This window comes from Mytilus trossulus, chromosome 11 (assembly GCF_036588685.1).
Source record: "Mytilus trossulus isolate FHL-02 chromosome 11, PNRI_Mtr1.1.1.hap1, whole genome shotgun sequence".
Taxonomy (NCBI): Eukaryota; Metazoa; Mollusca; class Bivalvia; order Mytilida; family Mytilidae; genus Mytilus; species Mytilus trossulus.
The window spans coordinates 47326795-47353988 of NC_086383.1; the positions used below are offsets into that span (position 1 = coordinate 47326795).

Genomic DNA, 27194 nt, shown 5'->3' on the forward strand with positions numbered 1-27194 from the left:
GTTCTTTGACATACCCCTGGTTCATCAACTTTCTGCTCATACACTGGTGACGTTTAACAAGGTCATAGTAACAGCTGCAAGCTCTTGAATACCGAATGCGTATGTTTATATGATATGTAGGTGAAGTTTGTTAATTGCTACTGCAGTTTGGGAAACTGATAAATTTAAAATTAAAATCATATTGTTTGTCAGAGATTCAGGAACTGAGATTACCGCTTATGTCAAATTCGAGGTATAAAAATGAGACGGAGCCGTATTTGTTGTTTTATTGATTTCTAGTACTGGAGGAAAAATTAATGGAACCTAACAGAAAGGTTTGCATTGTTAATGAAAAGAACATCATCCATATATCTGAATGTGAACTTTGACTATGATCTGGCTTCTTTGATCTTCTAGTTTTTGATTAATGTCTCAAGGAACTCCATACTCATATGCAAATAAGAGGAGGCCAGCAAGGTGTGGTGTACAGTACGTTCCAATAGGAATGCCGACAATTTTTGTTGAAAAAGTACCTCCAAATGTGTAGTCCACAAATGAAATTAAATAGATTATAAATAATTTCATGTCACATATCAAGACCGTGAACAAGTATTCCAATCTCTAGAATATTTTATGATCATTGACAAATTGTAGCTTCCGATTGCAAATTACGTTCCGTTTCTATGAGAAAAAAATAACTAAAAACTTAAAGTTTACACTCCGTGCGGGATCGATTTGTCATTTCGAATACAAAAGAAAGACGACATATGTTATAATAGCGTTTGTCTGCCGGCAGAAGTTTAGTTATCCATTAATTGGGTCAATTGTTGATATGCCTGAGCTGCAATGCTGTGTCGTTGATTTTCGTCATGGTTTTAAGCTTAAATTCACACTGAAAATCCCCAAGGTTTCCGTGGTGCAGTGGTTTTCACATCGGCTTAACACGCGGAAGGTCATGAGTTCAATCCTCAGCGGAAACATCTATTTTTGCTGTCTTTAAAAATGGCCAATTTGAAGTGGCATCAACGTTCTTACAGTTTAATTTCGGTTTTACTTGTTTCAAGATTACTATATATAATTAGTGTCAAAAGTTGTTCAGCACTGCTGGTTCAAATGGTTCAGTTGTATCAACATGGATTGGTAAAGAGGTGAAATAAATGCTTGTATGCCGAGTAGTCCGAAATTCTAAATCACTGGGGTGCTTCCATTAAAAAGTTGTGGAATATCTGAGAGAACATGAATCGGAATGGTCAGAGTATATATTTTTTTTTTAAATGACGTAGACAATAAATTTCATCAGATATAAACAATTTGTGCGTCGGCCGGGAGTCGAATTCACTGTTCACTACTAACTAAATATGCTGAAAGATCAACAGTTTTGATAGAACTAATTTCTAAGAAAGATCATGACTGAGGGAGTGGGCCAAATGATCTCCATTGAAATTAGATTTGTCAATGTTATTGCAACTACATACCAAATGTCTACCACTGTTGGTTTCCCATAAACTGACATAATCACAAACTGATTGTTGTAAAATAAGCAAAAACTCATACCTGAAGGGTTAGGAGCGGATAATCTCCATGGAAATGACATGTTCGAATGCTAATATAACTGCATACCAAATATTATTTATCTACCATAAGTGATTTCCCATAAACTGACCTTATAACCAACTGATACATTGTAGACCCCGACGCCGGTAACATCATACATATGTATAATTTAGATTGTAATCACTGATCAAATAATCATGAAATTGACGCGCGAAAAGTGCTTTTATCACACTAAGTACACATTGTAGATCCTTAAAATAAACGACACGTTAATGTATGAAATGCCAAACGAACACGTATTTGAAGAGTTCCGCGCCAACATTTCTGTATATGCTAAATAATTCAGCATATGCTTAATTGAATTTAACTTACGCGCAAGGGAACTAGCATATACTAAGATTAGTAAGCATATGCTAGAATGAATTAAAGTATATGCTTTAATAATTTAGCATATGCTAACATAATTTGGCATGTGCAAAAATGAGATAAAAATATGCTGAATAATAATTTAGCATATGCAAAAATCGATAGTTATGACCTTGATTCCAAGCTTTAACAACGACTATAAGATAATATATATGTGAGATATAAAGTTGTTAAAATGCTCTTTTGCATTAGACATGTTTAAGGTCAAGGAACAGTAAATGGGCTATGTCGCAGATTTTGCTAAAAATTTGCATACAACCTTGGCTCGTTGAACTACAACTGAAAATCGAAAAAATAATACATTTATCTCTTTTATTATCTGAAAAATTGCAGATTGATTTCTTTTAAAATGGGTGAATATTTGTATAGAAAGCACATAAAATCGGCAAAAAACCTTCTAAAATTTGTCTTAAAATCGCCAAATTTTAATTCTACTCCATAGATTTTTCTTAAAAAGCTATATATTGTTGAAACATGAATTTCTGTTTTAATGATATGAAATAATCATAGGGTCACCGACTTCGTTTTTTGTCTAATAATCAATTTGTTACCTTGTTGGTAGTGATAAACGTCAAAAATAAACGTTTTACAGCCTGCAACACCATAATGTTACGATTATTTCGACGTTTTGTTGGATTTTTTCACAAAGAACGCAACATTGAATGATGTATACCGTAAAAACGAAGTCGGTGACCCTATATATATATCTTTATTTTGCATCATTATAACGGAAATTTATGTATCAACAACATATAGTTTTTTAAGAAAAATATATGGAGTAGAATTAGAGATTTGGCGATTTTAAGACAAATTTTAGTAGGGTTTTCGCCGATTTTATGTGCTTTCTATACAAATGTTCATCCATTCAGTAAGAATTCAATCAGTAATATTTTAAATGATAAATGAAATAAATGCATTATTTTTTCGATTTTCAGTTGAAGTTTACCGAGCCAGAGTTGAATGCCAAATTTTACTGAAATCTGTGACATAGCCCATTTTCTGTAACTTGACCTTAACATAAGCCGATACCGAAACCAAAAATAGTAGTGAGGTAATTGGAAAAAAGTTATTATGTTAATTAACTCAACCCTTTTATTCCATAATATTGTTTGAAATTTGGATACACTAGATGGAGAATTGCTTCAATTCGTCAATTCTCACGAATCTATCAAAAAAGCAAAGTTAAATTCAACCATTATTGATCATTATTAAATACACTAATGCAAGAAATATACAATTTAAGATGCTGATACAATTTATTTATGACATTAATCTTGAGGCAAGATTCGTCGTCGAGGAATGGCAGTACATTGTTCTACAATAGGTACAATATCGTTTCGTAGTATGTCTATATAGAAAACCTATTTGTTATTCTATAAATATTTCATTCTCTTGTGGAATGTTCTACAAAACTTATTTGTGGACAAATTGGCATTGCTCGCGGATTATTGCATTTTGATTCAATTTTATATTATTAAATCTTTTGTAGAATGTAAAAAACAATATCTGTTTTAGGTAAAGACGTTCTTCTTTGTTTTATTATTTTATTAATTTACTTTTCTTTGTTGATAATTGTAAACCATCTTGAATGCATTTTAATGCTGATAAATAATAAAAGCACCGTAAAAAGATAAACAAAAATGATGTTAACGTTTGAAATTATTGATAATTTTACTTGGAATATTGAGTATTGATTTAAAATATAATAAGTTATATTCAATGTATGCAATAACATTACTAAAAGCAATTATTTAACTATGGTCTCTAGGGAAACACATTAAATACATATGAAATACCTGCAATATTATTGATTAATACTGACACTGTAAAATGATAAACGAATGATCAACACTGTTATTATGTGACCGATCTGAATATGATATAAAAAGATGTTGATACGTATATTCTCCGCCCAATAGAGTAGTCTAGAGTAACGGTAGTTCGGTGCAGTAAAATCCAATTCGTCGTTATTGAATTAGGTTTAATTATTTGTGTGGTATGGATAGAGAGTAATGTCAATGAGAAGTTAATGAAAAAAGTCGAATCTTCAAGTACGGACAAACGTGAGAGCAGAATAAACTCAAATAATTCCTTTGATTAATGAATTTTTGACACACAGAATTGCCACGTGACGACGGGAATAAAATAGTTTCCTATATTTACCAAAGAACTCACATACTGGTGGTTTGACTTCTGTTGAATATCGAACACTTGATTTTGGAAAGATTATAAATCATTTCACACATTATTGTTTGTATTGTCAGGTATTTGTCAATACTTTTGTTGTTATACAGACAAGAACTGTTTTGTAAGGATCTGGAGTGTTATGTAACGAGAAATATATGCCATAGAAAGGTCGATTAAATACTATGTGACCATACTATGATACCTTGTTATCAGATGACAAAAGTATGCAACGTAACAGCGAAGACAGAGGTAGGTGGTTTGTATTTCAGGTATTAATTCTAGATGTTTGTAAATATTTAAATGATAAACTTGAAATAATGTAACAATCAATGATACACTTTGTAATTTCAAAGGACATACAGTTTATCGTTATATTTTCATAACAGTCATGAAAATAAAAAAAAGTTATTGCATAAACTACTGAATAAAGCAATTTTATCACAAAATAAATTGTTACAGCAAGTCGAGAAAAACATTAAAGAACAATATCTATTTAAGATTCGATTTTTTTCATGACGTATATCTAAAAAATGGAAATTAAACAATAGCAAAATATTTTAACAAATATGCGAATTGTTCATACAAAAGTATGGACACACTTGAAGACTTAATAAATATTTAAACTTTTCAGCATAAAATAACAAAAAATACGTTAATCTCCTCGATCTAAACGATATTTTACCCCTGTTTAAACATTTACATATTGTCATTTTTTATATATGTTCTTTTCCTGTTTTTAAAACAGTATTGAAAATTGTTAATACTTAAAATGGAAAGTAAATTAAGAGTTTTGGAAATTAAGGATGTATTTATCTGACGTTTCAGTCTCGTTAATTATTAAAGTTATTTCCAAACATGTGATACAAGGAGAAAATATCAATGAATTTAAACAAATAAATAAAACTAACTTTGTGGAAGAGTTCTGTATTAACAATAAGTAGTAATTATGTAATACAATTACAGTTCATTTATATGTTTTGAAGTTAAGTGTGACGTCCATTTTCACTGTACTAGTACCCAACTTTATTCAGGGACTAGTTGAGGACCTCTTCCGGGCGCGGGTTTTTTCGCCGCATTGAAGACCCATTGTTGGACTCCGGATTTTGTTTGCTCTTTGGTCGAGTTGTTGTCACTTGGACCTTATTTCTATCTTAATTTTATTATTTGCCAAAATGTTGAGAAAATAGGCGAGGAGCACAAGACCTGATTTTTTTAGAAGCATAAACATCCCATTTCATTTTTTTCTTTTCAAATAATTTTAGATATGTATTTGTTCTATCATTCATACCAAAGAAATTGAAACAGCAGGCTTTTGGTTTTAAAAACAATCTTTAAACAAATCACAAATTGACAAAATTAACAGCATGAAAAATTTGACACGAAAAAGCAACAACATTTTATATTCTTATATTAACATCTACCTATAGTGGGTCTTTTAAGATAAATTTATTCAGATTGCTCCACTTCATCTTTTTTAAAGTATTAAAAAAAAGTTTGATTATGATAATAGCCCAAAAATGGGTAATAATTGAGGACGATCGGAAAATCGTCAGAATTGGGTACTTCAAGTGTCTGAAGCAAAAAAAGAAGTGAACCAACAATTATTTTCTTTTACAGTATTATAAACCCAAATTAAAAAAACCAGGAACAATTATAACTTATTGCGTATACAGATTTATGCTTATTTGCAGATATAAGAAGATGTAGTATGAATACCAATGAGAAAACTCTCTATTCAAGTCCCAATTTGTTATAGTAAACCATTATAGGTCAAAGAACGCTATTCAACACGGAGCCTGTGCACTCACCGAACAGCAAGTGATAGAGGGCACTCAAAATGACTAGTGTAAAAGAGGACAATCAAAGGTCTAATATATATTAAAAACGAGAACCTAGAAACAGTAATGAACCACATCAACAAACGACAACCACTGGACATTCTGACTTACGACAGGCGCAAACAAATGCAATGGCTTTTTGCATGTATAAAATGTTTAAACAAAATGCTTTGCACGTTATCCAGAAAAGGGTTATGTCTGCGACCGTTAACATGCTTATGCGAGACCATCACGTACCATCGTAACTATATATTTTTATTTTTTAAGATTAAGATAACAAAATGACCATAATATGGATTAAACTACGTGTAGTACCAAGACCTTGGGTTATTACACATTTGATATAAAAATCTGGAACTGAGTTCCACATTAGTCGATATATACCGTACTGATTATTACATTTGATTTATATATTATTTTTTTTAAGTCGAATAAATTATTTGTTATGTTTATTTAAACCGCCATTAATTCCTGCATGAAAGTGATTTAATATATTAGTATTCATTGCTATTTTTTTCCAGACGGAGAATCTAGTCAAACTAGTACGACAACGACAATTTTTATTTCTGAATGTCTATGCGAGATCCATGACAGTTCCAATAGAATACGATGCGGAATATTCTTGACTGTTCTTATTGCAGTCACATCAGTATCAGCAACATATCTTGCTCAAAGTACCTATTATGGAGAGTTCAATGCACCCTATTTTGTAACGTACTTTTCTACAGCATGGCTCATACTGATGTATCCAATTTACACATTGATTTTGTTTATTTATTCAAAAGGAGCATACTCACCAAAACATGCAATCAGGTGAGTCCCTTTAAAGTTAAAGTGAGCTGATCTGTGAAAATTTATATTTTTATTTAATTCTTGGTGCGTCCGAAATGACAAAATTTATTGTACATTTTTCTTACACTTGTCGTCAAATCCAGATGATTGAACAATCTTATTAATACACAGACCATGTGTCCATTTGCCTGAAATTCTCTTCACTTTATGTTCTGAAAATTTTAGATCAGCTAATGAAATTGCAAGAAAAGCGCTTGGGACGCAACAAATTACATATTTTTTTCATATTTCTTGTAGCTTTAAAAATACTAGTATTTGTTTTTAATATAGCTTTTTTGTCGACGCCTTTACTTTTAATAGAAACAAATTAATTATATTACAATATAACGTTAATTTCTAGTTTCATATTTAAATGTCTTTTTGCTTGAATCTTAACATAGAGTGTACGTATTTAGGAATCATGTAATTATATTCGTATAATGAACCAAATCCTCTAGAGAGGATAATCAAGATTTCAATCAAAATATTGTTAATTACAGGAGCTCCTTTTCCCGTCGACAATTACTAAATTTTCAAAGGATCGTTAAACCATTAATATTCATAGTTCCACCTTAGATGAGGAAATGATACATTTAGGTGGTTCTCCTTTTTGAAATGATTGGTTGCTTCAACCACCATTCATCCTGGTCACCTCCTTAAGTAAAGATTAAAATTTTCAGTAGAAAGAGATATAAAAACATATTTAAGTGTTACTTTAATGCTGGAAAAATATGTTATTCGTGACACTTAGATAAAATTAGAAAAAAACATGATGAGAATATGTTGCTATTGAATCTAATTTAAATAAGTACGAAATAAATTATAAATATGTTTGATCCAAAAACTTAGTTAAAATGACTAAACTTGTATACTTGTACTAGTAGTAAGTAAAAGAACCGCATACTGTTCATTATACAATATCCAGATGTATTCCAATATATATTCCACCAGACATATTTTAAAGATTATATTTTTATGTAACTTTTAAGAATTGTTACATTGACTATTGTGGTTTTAAGCCCATTAAATGTTTTACTCTCAAACAATTACATGTATTGACTTCCAAACCGTTTGCCTAAATTGGCCTCGAGGGAACCAGATAAATACGCGTTGTGAAAGTTTCACTTTATCTACACGTTAAAGTACAACTCAAGATAGACTGCTAAAGAATACCATCCAGCCAGTCAGTCAGTACCACTACTGATTGACTATTGAAATTTTCCGAGGGTATCATCAATCTGGTTTAACTGCTAATGGACTACTAAAGGTGCACTAGAGTACCATCCATCTATTCAGTACCACACCTGACGTCCTATCGATTGTCCCCATGAGTATCACTTACTCAATCAGTACAAATTCTGATAGACAGAGACCGATGGTACTATCCGTACAGTTAGCACCACCGCTGATGGACAATCGGGGATCCATTCCACCTAGCGAATATGACTGCTTATGGACTATTGAAGGCCCCAATGGCACAATTCACACAGCTTATACCCCTGGATATGTCTTATTGGCGGTTGTCGAGATTATCATCAACACAGCCAGTACAACTGCTCTTTGTCTATGGAAGTTCAAAGAGTACCATTCAACCAGCCGGGTCCGCTTTTGATTTACTATTGAAGGTTCACGATGGTACCACCCATCCATCCAGTACCACTTCTGATGGACTATTGAAGGTTTCAAAAGTACCATTCCCAGCCAGGTTTGCTTCTTATTTACTATTAGAGGTCCGATATGGTACAAACCATTCAGGCAGTGCAATTACTGATGGACTATTGAAGGTTCCCGAAAGAACCATCAATCCAACCAGCACAACTTCTAATAGACTATTGAAGGTTCCTGAAAATATCATCGACCCAACTAGCACAACCGCTGATGGACTATTGAAGGTTCAAGGAGTACCATCCACCCAGCCAGTTTCGTTTCTGATGTACTATTAAGGGTCCGATGTGGTACCACCCATTCCGGCAGTACTATTGCTAATGGGCTATTGAAGATCATCTACAAAGTTAGTACCAAACTTAATGGACTGTTGAAGAACACCATTGGTTCAATCTATCCAATTAGTACCTACACGGATTGACCATTTTGAAAGTACCATCCACGCAGTTCTGACAACTGCTAATAGAATATTGAAGGTTCCAATAGTATTATACACCCAGCCAGTACAACTCCTGATCACCTGTTAAAGAACATCGATGGTAACATCCATCCGTCCGAAAGTAAACCTTCGCCAACAAGGTGCGTCCGTTTGGCTGTGCAGATCTATATAAAAAGCCTTATGTTCGGTTTAAATAAAAATGTTGTATATTGTGGATCATTTATATTTGGGGGTATCAATTTTTGTGTATTGAGGAACACTTTTTTGTGGATATTTGATTTTGTGGTAATGCCAACCGCTTCATACAAAGCAGAATTGGAATCCAACGAATAATAATGAATCCACAGTATCTGATGCCTTGTAAAGTGAGAGTTTTACACGTAAAAGTACAACTGCTGATGAACTATTGAAGGTCCCAAGAGCATCATCCACCTAGACATTACCACGTTTCATTGACAGGTAAAGGTCCATGAGCATACAGTACCACTACTGATGAATTATTTAAGGCTTCCGTAGGTTCTGTTCGCCTAATTAGTCCCAATACTAATGGACTATCGGGGTCCCCAGAGAACATCCGACCAGTCTGTACCACTGCTAATGGACTAAAGGAGGACATCGAGTATACCATCCATAGCACCATTACTGATAGACAATTGACAGCCACCGAAAATACCACCCGTCTAGTCAGAACCACTACTGAATGAGAGTACCATTCACCCAGTCAGTACCATTCGTTTGATGTGTTTGAGCTTTCGAGTTTGCCATATGTTTAGGGACTTTCCATTATGAAAGTTTTCAAAGGGAAACAGTAGATGCAACACAATACAAATTCTTGAAAAATAGAAACTTGAACTTAAAATGCAAGTGACTTGACATGATCCTCCTTGGCCATCCCCGAGGCCATGACCTGGATTTTGTAATGCTGTCATTCTATATTCGAAGCATTCAATCACTGATTTACATATGTACCGACGTCAGACATCTACAATAGCTTCAGTGTTCTACTCATAAAAAAGAACTACTGCCATACCATCTAATTACTACGAAAGTATGATCCATTATCGGATGAACAATAATGTTAATAAACGAGATACGATACAGATGACAGTTTTCCCAATGGAAATAGGCACGCAAAGTAAGATGGAAGTATTGCGTGATACCAAATTAGTTTTTCATAAATATATCTTGTTTATAAACATAATCCTTCACGAGTTTTGTACCAGTCGTTTTAATCATGATTTACGCCTAACCTTTTCCAAATGCAGTTTCTTCTTAACTTTTAAAAATTGAGTTATGTTAAAGAGAAGCGAGATATCAGTGGGACATTTAAACTCATAAAACGAAATAAACTGACACCGCCATAGTTAAAAAAAAATGTTAAGGACCAGCAGAAAAACACAAAACAGAAAAATAAAGAGTGAGCGAAACGAAGCCCACCGAAAACTGTGAGGATCTTATGACTGAAAGGGTAAGCAGTTTCTGCTCTTCAGGTGGCACCCGTCGTGTTGATATTCCAAACCCGATAATAAGTCTTATTCGGTAGGTACATTTGGGAATATCTTTTATTAAATCTTAACATATTGTTTTGCCATTATATATTCATCAGAAGCAATCAAAACTGTAGTTTTGCTTTACGACAATTAATATGGTTAATTGTATAATACTTAAAGATATCTCCAACTTCATTAATGAAATATCTTTATATGCAATATAAAAAATAAAAAGGAAAATCCTGTCATTCCGCAAGTTTTTAAAATTTATTCATTTCAAAAACATGCGCTCGGATGTACTTTTTTAGGTAGTTTGATTTTAGATTTTTAACAGATGTCTTTCTGTGAACAATAATTATTATGTTTTTATAACATTGTTAATTTGGAACTGACAAACGCCCTACATTTTGTAAACAAATAATACTGTGAAATATAAAAGCATTTTGTTGTGTATTGATGTAGTCATGGTATGACATATGAATAGCGATATCAATATATCTCATATTTTATATCTCTAGTATTACATTTATTCCATTTTCATAGAGAATATATAAGTGATAAGACCTTTTGATCCCATGCAAGTGGCTTACAATCAGTAATTTCTCTTTAATGTTTGCAGAAGTTCTTCATTGTTTTCTATTTTCGCATGTAATGGAATAGAAGTATTAATTTCGAATCGAATAAATATTGTGGAATATTATTTCCATTGAAAGGAATATTACAGTATGTGTTCCTTACAAAATAAATGCTATAGAAGATGTGTTCAACATGTGTTATACAACATAATTAACGTCATTCTCTGTCAGGAGGAACACATTTACGTTGAAATACAACATGGCATAAGCTGTGGTCACTATATTCCCCAATAATTTGAACAATGAAGCTTGACAATGAAGAGACAACCCAAAAACTGATGAGATGATATTTTTTTAACCAATCTCAAATGCATAATATAAATTTATTGCATTTTTCGGAGAACAATTGATATCCCATTCCTGCTTTGAAACAAGATAGTCCGTTGAGATATTATTGAATTTCAAATTCATTTAACTAAACGTATTTAGGAACACATAATACCTATTCCCTTTTATCAAGATATTATAAATTATAAATGAAATGTATGTATGGTGTTTGCATAAAAATGGATCAATATCTTTATTAACGTTTTATTTTTTCATTTCTACTCTAAAATTCAAATTCCTATTACGTCTAATTGCATTCATTAAATATTAAAGACATTTGTTTGATTTGGAAAATGAAAAATCATTATTTAAAAAGTTATACGACCTATCCATAAATGTCAAACCAATATCTCTCAAATCCTTCCGAACTTTTATATGTGTATATTTATATAAACCATATTTATTCATACATAAATGAAAATAAAGGATAAGTAAATATTTATCGGTAATAATTTCAATAATCTCAACTAGCCTAAAGGGTCATCCTAAACTATTGTCCTTTATGTTGTGGCCCGGGTTTCTCGTGCGTGGTTTTCATCAACCCTTGAAGCAAGTTTAAAAATGTTTTCTGTTGGAGTCAATTTTTTATGACCGACGTTTCGATCGATAAAATATTAATGCTTGTTTCAAAAAAGTAACAACGTTTATATATTTTTTTTATATTTGCTGAGATAAAACAGCTATTTAACAGTTTTACAAGGGATACGAAATTGCAGATGACATGTTAATGTTTTTCCGGATTACCTTCTTTGACACAACCATGACGTATCACGAAAATAACAGATTTTCCAACGTTAAAGGGCCATTCAGCCTCCTTTCAAGGATTTTTTTGAAAATCTTTAATGATAAAATTACGCTGCGCATGCAAAGCACAAATACTTTTAGTTTCAATTGAATACTCATATAAAGGTGATTAATATCAAACTATCATGTGTTTTCCTCTGTTGTTATATATCACACCTTGGAAATTTATCATAATCATTATTATAACATTTTTTTAATAAGTGGAAACACCTATAATTTTTTAACCAATAAGGTATTTGAAAACTGTTGAAACGCGTCTAGTGATTTAGTACACCTACTGCATGTTTCGTCTTCAAAAAAAGTAAAATAACAAAAATACTGAACTTCTAGGAAAATCAAATACGGAAAGTCCGTAATTAAATAGCAAAATCTAATGCGTAAACACATTAAACTCATGGATAACAGCTGTCATATTCCCGACCTGGTACATGAATTTTCTTATGTAAAAAATGGTGGAATAAGCCTGGTTTTATAGCTAGCGTAACCTCTCACTATGACAGTCGCATCAATTTCAATTATATTGACAATGATGTGTGAACAAAACAAACAGTAATGATAGGTAAAAATGTCAACATTAGGGGTACTGTAGTCAACATTTTGTTATAATCTTAATCACAATAACATCAGACTCATCAGTTGAAAGGCCATATCGAATATGAAGTTGACGAACAATCAAAAACTCCAACTCAGAAAATTGTTATATATAGGAGATATTTGTTATATTCAGAACTTACGGAGGACATGGTTTGATAAGATCCCTTATTTAGACGCGAAATTACATAAATGGTTTAATTTCTTTGAATGATGTAAACTAATATAATGATATATTTTTGTATCAATTTAGGAATATGAAAGTTGTAATCCATTCGTTGTATATGTTTGAGCTTTTTATTTTTCTATTTGCATGCAGACGTTCCGTTTTTCCCCCGGAGTTCAGCATTTTGTTATTTTAATTATTTCTGGTCTTTTACAAGCTATAGTGTCAGATCTGGTGTCAATTTGATAGATAAACATGGTCACGGAAACTGCATGGCATGTTTGCATAAACTTCGATTTAAGAGTGTTCGCGGTTATAAATCTTTTTTTTTGTTACATAGGATTTTGCTATATGTTTTTATAAATGGACTTTATCATATACTTAATAGAAAAATGAAGTCACCGTTCATTTTAGCTCTCAATCTGCCTCTGAAAGAAGCATACATTTTTGGAGAAATAGAGGTTATATCGAAATAAAAAAAACCTAAATATTATTAAGTTTGTGTACAGCTTATTTGAAAACAATAATTAAAATATAGGTCACCGAAGAGTTAGAAAAAAGATGTTTCAATTTTTATGCCAAAAATTGGCATCTGGAGGCCAAACCGAATCGATTTATTTGGTTGATTTTTGTACCATATCATAAAGTTATAACTAATAGTGTAATAAATAAAATTTGTAATGAGAAAACAAATATTTATTTTTTTGCTGAAATTTTTGTACGCGCGAGCCTCCTTAAACACTGTTTCTGTCTAATAAAATTTTATTGCCAGATTTACCCGTAAAGATAATGATCTATACAAAAGCACATCTTTGTTAATTACATCTTGTATCAAAATATATCGTTGAAGATGACCGTTGCACATATTTTTGCACAGTGTTTTATTTTTCAGAGAGCATATTCAGATATTTGCAATTCATGAGTTCACATTTGGTCATTTTCTTGGTAAATCAGCCTTATTTTGTGTTTTGTGGATTGGTGCCATGTATACATACACAAAAGCATTGGACCCAAATTTTACCAACGCAGCAGATGTGTATGCCATATATTCAACACATTACAGTTTCTTCTATATATTATCATGGATTGTTTTATTTGAATTATTTGTGGCTGTCAGGGTAAGTCTTTTTACGAAGTGTGTGTATTGTAAGGAAGTATTTCGCATATTCATGGTATTTTATATGTAGAACATGTACCTTCATTTCATGCATTCTGCTGTTGTCTGCTCTATGGTCGGGTTGTAGTCTCTTTGATACATTCCCTATTTCCATTCTCAATTTTATTCATTGATCATTTTCGTATATTTTATTTTACATGATTGTATGTCTGGAATATAAATGTTTCATTTGGGTCGATAAACAATTTCCAAATGCATAGAGATCCGAAATACTACCCGATTGCGTATACCTCGCCTTAATTAAATAGGGTTAATTGACACAAAAAATAGTTTTCCCAATTTCAGTACAATAGATTTTATGTGAAAACAAATCAATATTGTATTTGTCCTGGTAAACATTATCGTTATAGTTGTGAAGTATCTCATTAGCACTTACAAACATTGTATTATAGAACCTCTGCAACAGAAACAGTCAATATATACTATTATCAAATAAAAGGCTAATTGCTCTGTTTTGTGTTGAAAATGTGGAATAAATTACATCAGTTTATATTGTGCATTTGCGTTTTAACGAAAGCAAAACAAATAGATTCGACTTCTCAATAGCTCCCATTTCATTATAAAAGATAGTCAAAACACTAACAATAGTATAACATACAATAAAACAGCAGAATATATTACTGGTTCAATGAATTTAAACGCTCGTTAATCATTTTGATGTAAATTGTTTGCTAAGTTGATACTTTTAAAATGTTTATATACATAACGATCGTTAACTTTCTCAAAAAATAGTTCCGTTGTAATATATATGAAGCCATTTATTTATCTTAAAACAATGTTCTATATATTATTATTAACGTGTTTTATTTTCTGTTAGATAATAGCCCTGATCTTTTCTATCATTGGCGTAGTACTGTTTCTGTATACTGACAGTTTTGGGTCAAGATATATGTGGGGTGTTATATTAGCTGTAACCTCGTCAGCTGTCATGTCAATATATAAGGTAAGTGATTTGCCAAACGTCAAATTGCATGCTTATTTTTACATGTTCATAGTTAAAGGATAATTTAGTCTCTTTACTATCCAAAAGAGAGGCGAAAGATACCAGAGGGACATTCAAACTCACAGACCGAATAAACGACAACACCATGGCTAAAAAAGAAAAGGGCAAACAGACAAATAGTATAACACAAGATAAAAAAGACTAAGCAACACGAACCCCACCAAAAAGTGTGGTAACTTCAAGTGCTCTGGAAAAGTAAGCAGATCCTGCTCTGTATGAATCAACCGTCGTGTTGCTCATGGAATTACAAATCCTGCTAATAGTCTAATTCAGTAGGTCAAATTCTGAAAAGAGAACGGGATTGTAATTACGACAATTGTTTGTGAGCACCAATTCTCCCACTGGATGCAGTAACATCTTGCATTTAAAAATTGAGGTATAAAAAAGTACAAAACATGTTTAAACATTTTAGTGTTTTATTATTCTTTAAACTTGAAATGTTAAGAGAACACGATGATGGGATCGATTGTTTTGAAACTGCAACATGGTCAGTGGCACACTCACATGAAGTGTCTCAACTGTGTGAACTAACAAGTGCTGTCTTTCACTAATATGTAGCGTGAACTTATACAGCGAAAACTTATAAATGTGTATGTTAAAAACGATTTTTCATTCCTTTAATACAATGCCAGTAAATGCCAGTTATGTCCATTTGGTTAAAATCTAAATCTATTTAATGAAGTGTGAAAGTGACTAGAGAGGACAAATTATTTTGTAATCAAGATATATATTGTAAAAAGTAGTTTATTTATATTGCTTACGATTTGACAAAAACGACTATATACTGTATAACGTTTTTCGTGCTTATAATCAATTTGATAATAGGCAGTGGATCTTCGTCGTAATCTTTGTATTTTATTATAGAGTTGAATCGTGAATTCCTAAGGGAAATGTGTTATGTATTGCATAAGAACATTAGCCGTGTATATCAAGCATGAAAAACTATGCTGCCAAATTTCATTAAAACAACGTCTGTACAAATGACATTATGTTTTGTACAAAAGAATGTATATCAAATAAGAGTTGTGAGACGGCTTTCGTGTACATCTGTTATGTTTTTTATACATTTAAAGTGTATTGCATTTTAACCAATTAAACCATAGGCTGTGAGAGATTGTTAACAATCAAGTAATCATCGAGCTTTTCCTGACACATACCGATATCAATCCAATTAATAGCATCAAACAATAAATTTACTTTTGTATGATCATAAATTATTGACATTGATTCCTTCAACAAACTGTTTGCCTAAATTAAATATTACGTGGTACCAAAGGCAATCAATACTATAAATTACATGTCTCGCTGTTTGTGTTATACATCATTTGAGAAATTGCTTTAAAAATGTTAATGTAATTGGGGTATCTCATGATCATCGCTGTTGTCGATGATATAGGACTGATTCACAAATACTATAGTTAATGTACTATTATGAAACAGGTCTAAGACTAAGTTGACCATAGATTATTTTGAATGTTCAGGATGTTCACGAGCAAAGGAAACATCAAAACAAAGTAATGAATACTAAAATTACTACATTTATAAAGATGATTACTTCAGGTATGATACTGCCCATCTGTGAAAATAGTAAAAATGTGTTTAAAGACATTAGAACCTATCAGTTGAAAACCCGTATTTACATTCGTTTGCATTGCATTTTTATTCAGTCAGCATTTGTATGACAATAAGCAAAACATTCACACATTTCACGTTTGCTTCTCATAATAATGTCGATTGGCATGTTGGTGACATGTGTTGTTCTTTGATGGATCTCTTTTCTTTTTCCGATGAGTTTAATTTCGAAATAGATTGTAACATTTTCCAAATCACTTATATCTGATGAATGCATATCAGGAAACAGTTACCCTTTGAACTCTCTCGGTCTTGCTCCTACTGGAGTTCATACAATTCTCTCACCTTTTGTAAGTTTCATTGATGGGTATCGTCTTCACCGAGTTACGCTTGAAAGTACGTTGCATGTTTTCCCTCGCACCAGCTCACGTTGCAATGGCAGCCATTGATTTTTTTCGACAGAAGAACATCTATATCTGACATCACTGCCTGAACATATTTAGGATCAGATGGACAAACAAGTTATGAGGCGCCCAAATAAACCAGAAATCTTCAACTTGCCCCCGTACCTCACTGGATCGACAACAGATTCAAGTAATGACTTTGATAACATTCGCATATAATCCCATTGAAAAAAACACCGATTAATGTGACATCGGCAGTTGCAGTCGCGGACACTTGCTTAATATATGATATTATAATTGTTTTGTTTTTACCTATACGGTGGATATTGCCGTTTGGACATAGACTTCAAAATATAAGTTAAATTAAACATTTGTATACTTATATGTAGCCTTGGTGGTTTTATGTTCATTTTGAATAGTGTGTTTGGGTTAACTTTATATTTTTAACAGGGTTAAAAATCCATTTTGTTTTCAATTCTTTCACCATATTCTTTTTGTATTTGGTGTGTATGTGTAGGGGAATGATCTTTGATTCTAAACATGTAATTACATTTAAGATCTTGAACCATAAAAGGTAAATGTACATTCATTTCGTATGAGGAACTATGCTATGTCAAATGTTTATACTAGTGATGTCAACGATAAACCGGTTAACCGGTTAACCGGTCGAACGACCGAATACCGAATAACAAAATCGCTAACCGGTTAACCGGACTTTTTTCAATTTTTGTAGATTTGATATAAATTTGTATTGAAATCATTAGATAGTTTTGTTTTAATTAAAAATTGTCGTCGTAGTAGCTAATTAGACAGATCAATTGTCCAGTATATTGATTGCTATTGTTAAATCTAAAAACATAAAATCAATTAGAACTTGTCTCTCAACTCGCCCGGGGGCAGCATCTTAAAAAAACATAATTAGTTTACATGTTTTTTTAACAGTAACTTTAAATCAGTAATGCGATTAAATTTTATGATTTACTTCATAAGTTTGATTTTATTTTTTGTTGACCTACATCTAAATGTGCAACCTCCGTCGTGGAAGGCTTAGTTTTACTTGAAACGAAATGCTTGCTAAAAATTGTGAAATGCAAACCAATGTGAATGTTCTCAATGAATACGTGATAGTACGAGTAACATGCTTAAAGAAACAAGGAAACAGATCGTGCGGTGACTGATAGTTGTTGATTTCTGTGTCATTTTGGTCTCTTGTGGAGAATTGTTTCATTGGCAATCATACCACATCTTCTTTTCGCCAGGAATCCTCAAAGCAAGCCGTGTAATGTCAAAGGACGATATTCAATTTTAAAAGCGTAATTTAATGATTAGGTTGTCAAATTGACACTCAAACTAAATCTTATATCTATGTGTAGGGTACTATTGATGAGGCTTCCAAACCCCAATCTAAACTATACCGGTTAACCGGTTAATCGGTCGAACGATTGTCCGAGTAACCGGTTAGGCAAAAGTGTACGATTTGACAACACTAGTTTATACAAAATTAATAGTAATTTAAGTAGTGTCATATTAAAAATATTTTATACAGGATCAAATCTGCTAAAAAGAAGAAATTGTGTACCAATATACTATTTATTTTATATTGTCCATTTAGAAATTATAAGAAATATAAATTCTAGATGTACTTCGATTTACTGAATCTAGCCGTAGATATTGGATAAAGGATTCATAATAGGGGGAAATCCAATTTCATTTTTCTTCACTTAATTCTGTGTCAGACACCTGTATTTTATCAAAATCAAAATTCAGCGCTGATTCAAGCTTGAAGTATTGTCCATTCTTGTTCCGACTGTTCAGCGGAGCATTTTATTCATTTTATTAACACAATCAACAAAATTCGGTCGAATTTCTGAATTTCTATTTCTTCAATTCAAGGGAATAGTTATTAAAGGTACCAGGATTCTAATACGCCAAACGCGCGTTTCGTTTATACATGACTCATCAGTGACGCTCAAAGTTGAAGACCATTGAGGACACATATTTCGTCAAAGATAAACCTCATGCAATCATTAAATCACGTAGTGTGGAAATCATAACTTTCTCAAAAGAGTAGGATCTAAATTAAGTAGTTCAAAAAGGTCAATCCCTATCCTTTTAATGGAAAAAAAACCAGTTATTGATAATAAAATGATTCTATTCCGCTTTTTTTGTATATTACTCGAACTCAAGTTTTGCTAATTTTAGTATATTTCATGCCAAATTGTGCATATAGGTAAAACAGTCTTGGTTTTTCATGACGTGTCAATATCTTTTTTTCAGGTTTTGTTTAAGAAGTTTGCTGGACAACCTGGTTTTGGGAAACTTTCCTTGTTTTTGTCTGTTTTAGGTATGTGCCATAATGAAGTCTTTTAAAACTGTTTTTGTTTTTATCTCGGTCTATTCATTCACTTCAACAATGAACAAACCCATACCGCATAGTAAGCTATATTAAGAGGCCTCAAATGAAATGTTTAACGTTACTATTATGTTTTGTTATATTGTTGCCCTAATACGCTCCGTAGTTCTGGCATCTACAATGTAAAACATTTCATTTTCCAGAAATTTAAATTCTTAAAAAGTGCGCCATAGTAAATTGATTTAATCATTTGTTAAGGATGAAATCATATTTCATTTATCTCATACTGGCGAGTTACATATACATACTGTTATGTGTTGATATTCATTGCAGGCTTGTTTTCTAGTTTATTTTTATGGCCAGTTCTGTTGGTGTTGGTTTTATCAAATACAGAAAATATATCGGGAAAGGTTGTGCCGTGGGGAAGAGTGTGCGGAACAATGATTCTTTTCCTTTGTAAGTCATGGTTATAATTATTGTTAAATGAATAGAAAAATAAATGATCATTCTGAATAAAAAAAAATCGAACCAACAACAATAAAAAACAAAACAAATTATAAACTAGGAGTCAGCATACGATATCAATGAAAATTGGCTATACAATTTGTCAACCTTTGAACTGCCAAGAAGAAAAAGTCAAGAAGAGCAGTAAGAAAACAGAAACTAAAAAATAAACAATGTTGACAAAAGCAAATTATGTGCATGTAATTGGATGTTCAACCGCTTCAATGTATACAGACAGGACGGACCAAGTCTACCAAAACTATGACCCTCCAGCAATTTAAAGTTCTATTGAACTATATACTAATTAGATTGTTCGTTATTTAGATAATGATGTTGGTTCATCTATCCTTCCACGTTTGTGTACTAGAAAAATTACATTATATACATACGAAACCGAAAATTACATATTAAGTAAAGGTTGTTTTAGTTGTTTTTCGATGTGGTTATTTTCTACAAACTTGCTATGAAAGAATGAAAAAAAAACCGACAAGCGCGACTTATATAATGTGTTTCGGCTAATGCTTTTACATTCAAATAAATTAACTATAAGAATCATTCAATTGTTTAGCATTGTTTATCAATACAAAGTTATTTTAATTCTAACTGTTGTGAAAAATGTATAACAGTTGTTATCCAATCGTTTAATGTGTTTGAGCTTTTAATTTTGCAATTTGATTATACACTTTCCGTTTTCAATTGAGTCGGTTGTTATTTTACTTTTCAATGTAACTAAACATTATACAAATTTCGATTGCATAAATATCTTCTAAAAGATATTTAACATGATACTTTATAGTCATTTGCTTTTCCTATATTCACAGTTTACCATTTGTTAATGAACTACACGAGTGGCTTGACATACAAAGTATTTTTAGGGCTTGGTGTGGCTTTAGGTATACCAATTTGTACTAGTAAGTATCTAGTAAAAACCTTTCCATCTACAGATTTGAAATGTAGCTTCATAGTTCCAAGCAAGCACCAAATTAGACACTTCGTTTATGATGTAGCGCTTTACTTAAATATCAATGACTGCTTGCATTAGACCTCAAGTAGAAAGTCACCACCAATCATAAAGAAGAACAAATTAAAAACAAACACTAGATCACAAATAAATACACTAATATTTAATAACATGAACCCTACAATAAACCGGTTGTTAACAGAGGTGCCCAAAAAGATTTGTTAACTTCCATGAGTTACTGATGGCAAGTGAAATTGCAGTTATAAGTAGACTTTTATAATCATTCATTAAATAGCAAACAACAAAGCTATTTTGAAGACAATAAAATAAACATATCATTGTCTTCTGTAACAAAGATTCGGTCAACCAAGTTATAAAAGCGTCCATAAAACTTTCGCAAATCAAATGTAATATTCTGTCATGAAAAACACACCGGATGCTACAAGAGGAAGAGAAAGGGATTTCAGTACCGCTGCATCCGAATTATCCGAAATAACCTTTAGTTTTTGTTGGATTTTGTGATATTCTATTTTGTAGTAGTGTTGTGTTATGCAGTGATCAAAGCAGGGTATTATGTTTTCTTAAAAGACACATTTTTAATTAATTGTCAATGTAAAGGCCTTAAAAAAAATCTGACTATCAAGATTCCTTAATTTTCGAAATCAAAGAAAATGGCGAAATTTATAAAAAAAAAATCAAACTTGTATATTTCATTTTAAAGTTGAAAAAAATACTTGCCATCTTATATCTTTTAACAAAACAAAGTTCTAATATATTATATTCAACGGATACATTTTGATGATATTCTATCTCGTCTGCCACTACTAACATGGGTTAATACATGTCATGCATATTTTAAGGGTTTCCTGGTCGTATAACACGCCTTGCTTTCAATCTTTTATTATCAAGTTTTAATAGTTATTACAATAAGAATTTGTTATATTCATTTAATCTAAATTAATGCTCTTTTTGTAGTTTCAGATTACGTCTTTAAAAATCTAACATTAAATGGTATGGAGATTACTGCCCTTGGTTTGACATTTACAGGATTATTGTTAGTATTATGGCCAGAGAGATGTCCATCTGGACTGTACAAGCCATTTAAATGCTGTGTTAAAAATGAAATTGAAGCTCAAAGCAGAGAACAACGATCACATTCAGTGTTACATTACAATAAGGACTGAAAGTCTTATATTTTTCTCGTCATATAGAATAGGTAGAAAAGTTACATTGAGCTAACAAACAGATACTAGCAATTATATATAAAGGCAGTTTTTCATGATAGCCGTTTAGCCAGCTGATCAAGTCTTTATTCTCCTTTTATAAAACTGTAGTATTCTTAAATTCACCTTACAATAAGGATCAACATAGTATAGTTTAAAGGGATATTAAAAATGTTGCTTCCAATCAACCACCATGACGCTGATTTTATAAACAGATCATACGGATACAGCCACTTGAAAAGTAATTTAAGAAAGGTTGCGAAAGTCTGATGATGCTGGCCTAACTTTAATTGTTAAAAAGACCGTGTGTTCACAGAAAAATACATTGGTTTTCGTAAATCTGTTAAAAAAAAGCTACAGAAAAAATGGTACATTTAAGTTGCTTTCTGAATACCAAAAACAAAAATAAAAACACTCAAATCTTCATTTTATGGCACAGGTCTGATATATCACTTTTAGCATTTCCTTAAAATATTTTTCCAATATTTCAATATGTTTTAGGGAGTTTATAGAAACTTGTGATTTTGACCTTCTATCCGAAAATCAATATGGGTCTCTTTTTTTCTATAGTGCTTTGTCCAGGTAACTTTGGTTGAAGGTTCAAAAGATAACATCGGGAGAAAACATTTGTTAAACTTTCAATAGCAGATGTGATCTTGACAGCTGCACTATCGACTATAAAACAAAATTCGTCATTCCTCAACCAATAAAGCATAATCAAAACGAATTTACTAAAAGAGGGGCGAAATATACCATAGGTTCATTCAAACTCACACATCAAAAACAAACTGACAACGTCATAGCTAGAAAAGAAAAAGACAAACAGACAAACAACAGTACATAAGCCACACCAATTATAACTTTTATACTAAGCACTTCCAACCCTGCCAAAATCGAAAGATTGACTCCTGGACAGCATGCATCATATCATATGCCAAGTTCGACTTCCTGGGCAACCCGACAAATTTTGTTACATTATAATTCAAAAATGAATTCCTGTCCCCAATGACTACAACAGGTACGCTAGAGACCAATATTATGCAAAAGTAATATGAAAAACTTTTTCTTTCGACAAAAAATCAGACACAAACAGAACAGTCAATAAGGTACCAGGATTATAATTTAGTAAAAGTGTGGTAAGGTAAATTTGGCCTATAATAGGTTTTACAAAAATAAAATAGCATACAATCAAGATTCAGTTTTACCAAACATGGTGCTCTTGTTACTCTAATTTCTAAACATTGACCAACGAATTATGAATATGAGGTCAAGGTCATATAAACCATGTCATTCTCCTCGATTAAGTGATTCAATGTCATGATTTCTAACTTATTATATACTGTTTCTAAATTTCCATTATCCGGTGTTTCAATGTTATGATTTATAACGGAGTTTGTATTCTCCGGAATTCAATGATTCATTGTCAAGAGTTATAACTGACGTTCTACTCACTCTAATTCATTGATTCATTATCATGGTTTATAATCGGTTCTATAATCTCTCTGAGTCAGTGATTCAATGTCATGATTATGACTGATTATAAACTCTCTGATTAAGTTATCAAATGTCATGATTTATAACTAGTTATATACACTCCAGGGTTCAGTGATCAAATGTCATGATTTATAACTAGTTATATACACTCCAGGGTTCAGTGATCAAATGTCATGATTTATAACTAGTTATATACACCTCAGGGTAAAGTGGTGTATTGCAATGATCTAATAAATCCTATATACTCCATGATTCACTGATTCAATTTGATTATAACTGGTTATATCCACTCCAGGGTTAGGTGATGTATGCAATGATCTAATAAATCCTACACACTCCATGGTTCAGTGATCAAATGTCATGATTTATAACTTGTTATGCATTTATAACTGGTAATGCACTCTTCATGGTTAAGTGGTGAATTGCAATGATCTAATAAATCCTATACAGTACATGATTCAATGATATAATGTCATGATTCAATGATATAATGTCATGATTCAATGATATAATGTCATGATTCAATGATATAATGTCATGATTCAATGATATAATGTCATGATTTATAACTGATTATCATATACTTAGCAATGATATGATAGCTTTTGCATATGTGTAATGAGCAGAAGTACACAAGCCATTATTTCCAACCCGGGCGTATAACCCATATCAGGGGCGTCTCATGCAAAAACCCATAACAGTGCTTCTCGAGCAAGTTACTTCCGGTGTTTCTGGTATCGATTGTTTACTTTTCCAATGTGACGTCAGATATTTTATGACGACGTCAAAATTTACAGGAACTTTTGTGGGGATAGTTTAGTACTTGCTTACAAATGCCATTGACAATTAAGAATCATTTTATAGTACAACAAACATGGAGTAATAATGATCATAAAACTCTTCCAAATTTTCAAAATGCCTCTATAGGAAAATGTTACCATACATATATATGGAGGTAGTGATGCTGTGATTGAACAATTATGGTATATTTGATTCATAATTTAACTTCTCTATAAATTTTTTGACTGTTTTAGTTATTGCATTTGTTTATTTGCCTTACATAAAACTATAAAGCGATTAATACATGGCCTTTTCCATATCAGCCTGGGTATCATCCCTCGACCCATGATATCATATCATGGGTCGAGGGATGATACCCAGGCTGATATGGAATCATATCAACACCTCAACTCCGTCCAAGGCTGATATGGGGGTCTCGGGATGATAACCAGGTTGATATGGAAAAGGTCATGTATCAATCTCTATTTATATCATTGTCGGATTGAGTGGTGTATTGCAATGATCTTATATATCCTATATACTCCATGATTCACTGTGATTATAACGGGTTATATCCACTCCAGGGTTAGGTGATGTATTGCAATGATCTAATAAATCCTATACACACCATGGTTCAGTGATTAAATGTCATGATTTATAACTGGTTACGCACTCGTTATGGTTAAGTAGTGTATTGCAATGATCTAATAAATCCTATACACTCCATGATTCAGTGATCAAATGTCATGATTTATAACTGGTTATGCACTCGTTATGGTTAAGTAGTGTATTGCAATGATCTAATAAATCCTACACACTCCATGGTTCAGTGATCAAATGTCATGATTTATAACTGGTTACGCACTCGTCATGGTTAAGTAGTGTATTGCAATGATCTAATAAATCCTATACACTCCATGATTCAGTGATCAAATGTCATGATTTATAACTGGTTATGCACTCGTCATGGTTAAGTAGTGTATTGCAATGATCTAATAAATCCTATACACTCCATGATTCAGTGATTAAATGTCATGATTTATAACTCTCAGAGATTCAACAATTCATTGCCAATGACAATCTTTTAAGCTTGGAAATTGTCTGGTTTAGTTGTCATAGGGGAAAATAGTATGCAGGCTAAGATTTTGCAGTGTTCATATGTTTTATTTTACCTCTGTGACAACTTTAATTCAACTAACAGCGTCTTCAAAAGCCATTGTTGATCAGTGTTTTCTTCAAGATAGGTTGTAAGACAGATGATTACTACTTTGCTCGTTTTTAACAGAAGCATGCGTTCGATTCTTGTTTAAAACTAGAGAGTTTATAGAAAGTTAAAAATTATGACATTGAATCGCTGAATTTCATTACGACATTAAAGGTATATTGATTTTCTTTACAAGGCACAATAAAGTGTTGCTTTGACATGCAGTTGTTGCCACTTTATTTGATATTAAAACAAAAGAGTTGTGTCTGCTTGAAATTGAGGAATTTAACATGGAGCCATGAATTAGTGGTGTACTTCCTGGTGATTTTTTTTTTGGCTCCATGTTGAAGGCCTCACTTTATCTTTGAGATAAAAAAAACAATAATTTTGTAATTTTGTGTCCTGGATTGAAAACCTATATCCTAAGTACAAATACTAATATGCTGATAAGCTAGAAGCCAATAATGAGATAACATCCATACCATTATAATTTATTCTTGCTGGAACAACTTTCTCCTTTTAATTAGGTCTTTCCACCTTTCCGTGGAAAGACCTATTGAATTTGTTCTGATTATTATTATTATTATTTTTTTTTTTTTTCTTCCGCCTAATTTTTTTTCTTGCGTAGTATTGATGTTTCAAAAGATGTCGCTTAGATATTTGGAATATGGTATCATATAGTTTATACGCTTTAAAATTTACAACTGCGTAACAAAATACTTAACATTGTAAGAGTTATCTCCCCAAACACTGTTTTTCTTGTGGCCACTACTCCTTCGCAACCGTAAAAGATTACGACAAATTTATTTTACCAAATTGCTCGTTATATCTTAAGGATTAGGATATTCATTTGGACCGAAGCTTTACGGAGACTCCATATGAGAGTTATTCCCCCTTTTCCATTGAATTAATTGATATGCATTTCTAAATGGCAAACCATAAGTGATAGAGACCTAGGGTCTTCAGATTTGAGGTCCTTGGTCCAATTTCGCCCTCACCGTTCAACAATTTTCGACACCGTCTAAATAACCATGTTAGTTGGGTCAAAGCGTCAAGGTCAAAGGTCAAGGTCATATTCTAAATTTTGATTTTGGCTTATTTTCACTTATTTCCAAAAACCGTATGACATATCGACAAATAATTTTTCATAAATTGTTAGTTGCGACATGTCCTTACTTGTATATTTTGGTTGAAAGGGTGCGCAGACAATACATGGGAGCTTTTGCCCATCTTACATTTAGAATTATGTGTAAATTGATATTACTCATTAACCAAACATATTAAAGACCTAGGGTCTTTTGATTTAAGGTCCTTGGTTTGTGACCTTAAAATTGAGGTCAAGGTCATAGGTTAAAGGACGTTCTAGATTTTGACCTTTGCTTTAAATTCATATTAATACATCCTAAAGCCATAGGAACTAACATTTTAAACTGATTTTTCATATTTCAATATCAAAATAGAACTTTACTAGTGGAAAGACCTTCAATTGTTCTCTGAACAATTGGTTTTTAATTCTATATATAGTTCTTGTACATTATGACTTAGACATGACAAATTAGTTACATTTAAAAACAAAGCACAACAAAA

The 27194-nt window shown here is 32.0% G+C and overlaps 1 protein-coding gene and 1 non-coding gene across 2 annotated transcripts; both read left to right on the plus strand.

Annotated features, from left to right (window-relative positions):
• The first annotated feature begins 886 nt into the window (after positions 1 to 886).
• Trnav-aac (transfer RNA valine (anticodon AAC)) lies at positions 887 to 959 on the plus strand. Its single transcript has one exon. It is a non-coding gene; the product is annotated as a tRNA-Val (tRNA).
• A 2837-nt stretch (positions 960 to 3796) lies between these two features.
• On the plus strand, positions 3797 to 23940 carry LOC134691222 (solute carrier family 35 member F3-like). The gene is made up of 8 exons (XM_063551582.1): positions 3797 to 4395; positions 6506 to 6797; positions 13825 to 14050; positions 14927 to 15052; positions 19366 to 19432; positions 19775 to 19897; positions 20767 to 20856; positions 21882 to 23940. The coding sequence occupies exons 1-8, from the start codon at positions 4371 to 4373 to the stop codon at positions 22088 to 22090; spliced, it is 1158 nt and encodes a 385-aa protein (XP_063407652.1). The 5' UTR covers positions 3797 to 4370; the 3' UTR covers positions 22091 to 23940.
• The last annotated feature ends 3254 nt before the right edge of the window (positions 23941 to 27194 follow it).

Bases quoted from the DNA above. Each gene is read 5' to 3' on its own strand.
- LOC134691222 (XM_063551582.1), top strand. From the start codon at position 4,371: ATGCAACGTAACAGCGAAGACAGAG. The intron at 19,898-20,766 runs GTAAGTCATGGT...CTATATTCACAG, and splicing joins AACAATGATTCTTTTCCTTT to TTTACCATTTGTTAATGAAC. The intron at 20,857-21,881 runs GTAAGTATCTAG...CTCTTTTTGTAG, and splicing joins AGGTATACCAATTTGTACTA to TTTCAGATTACGTCTTTAAA.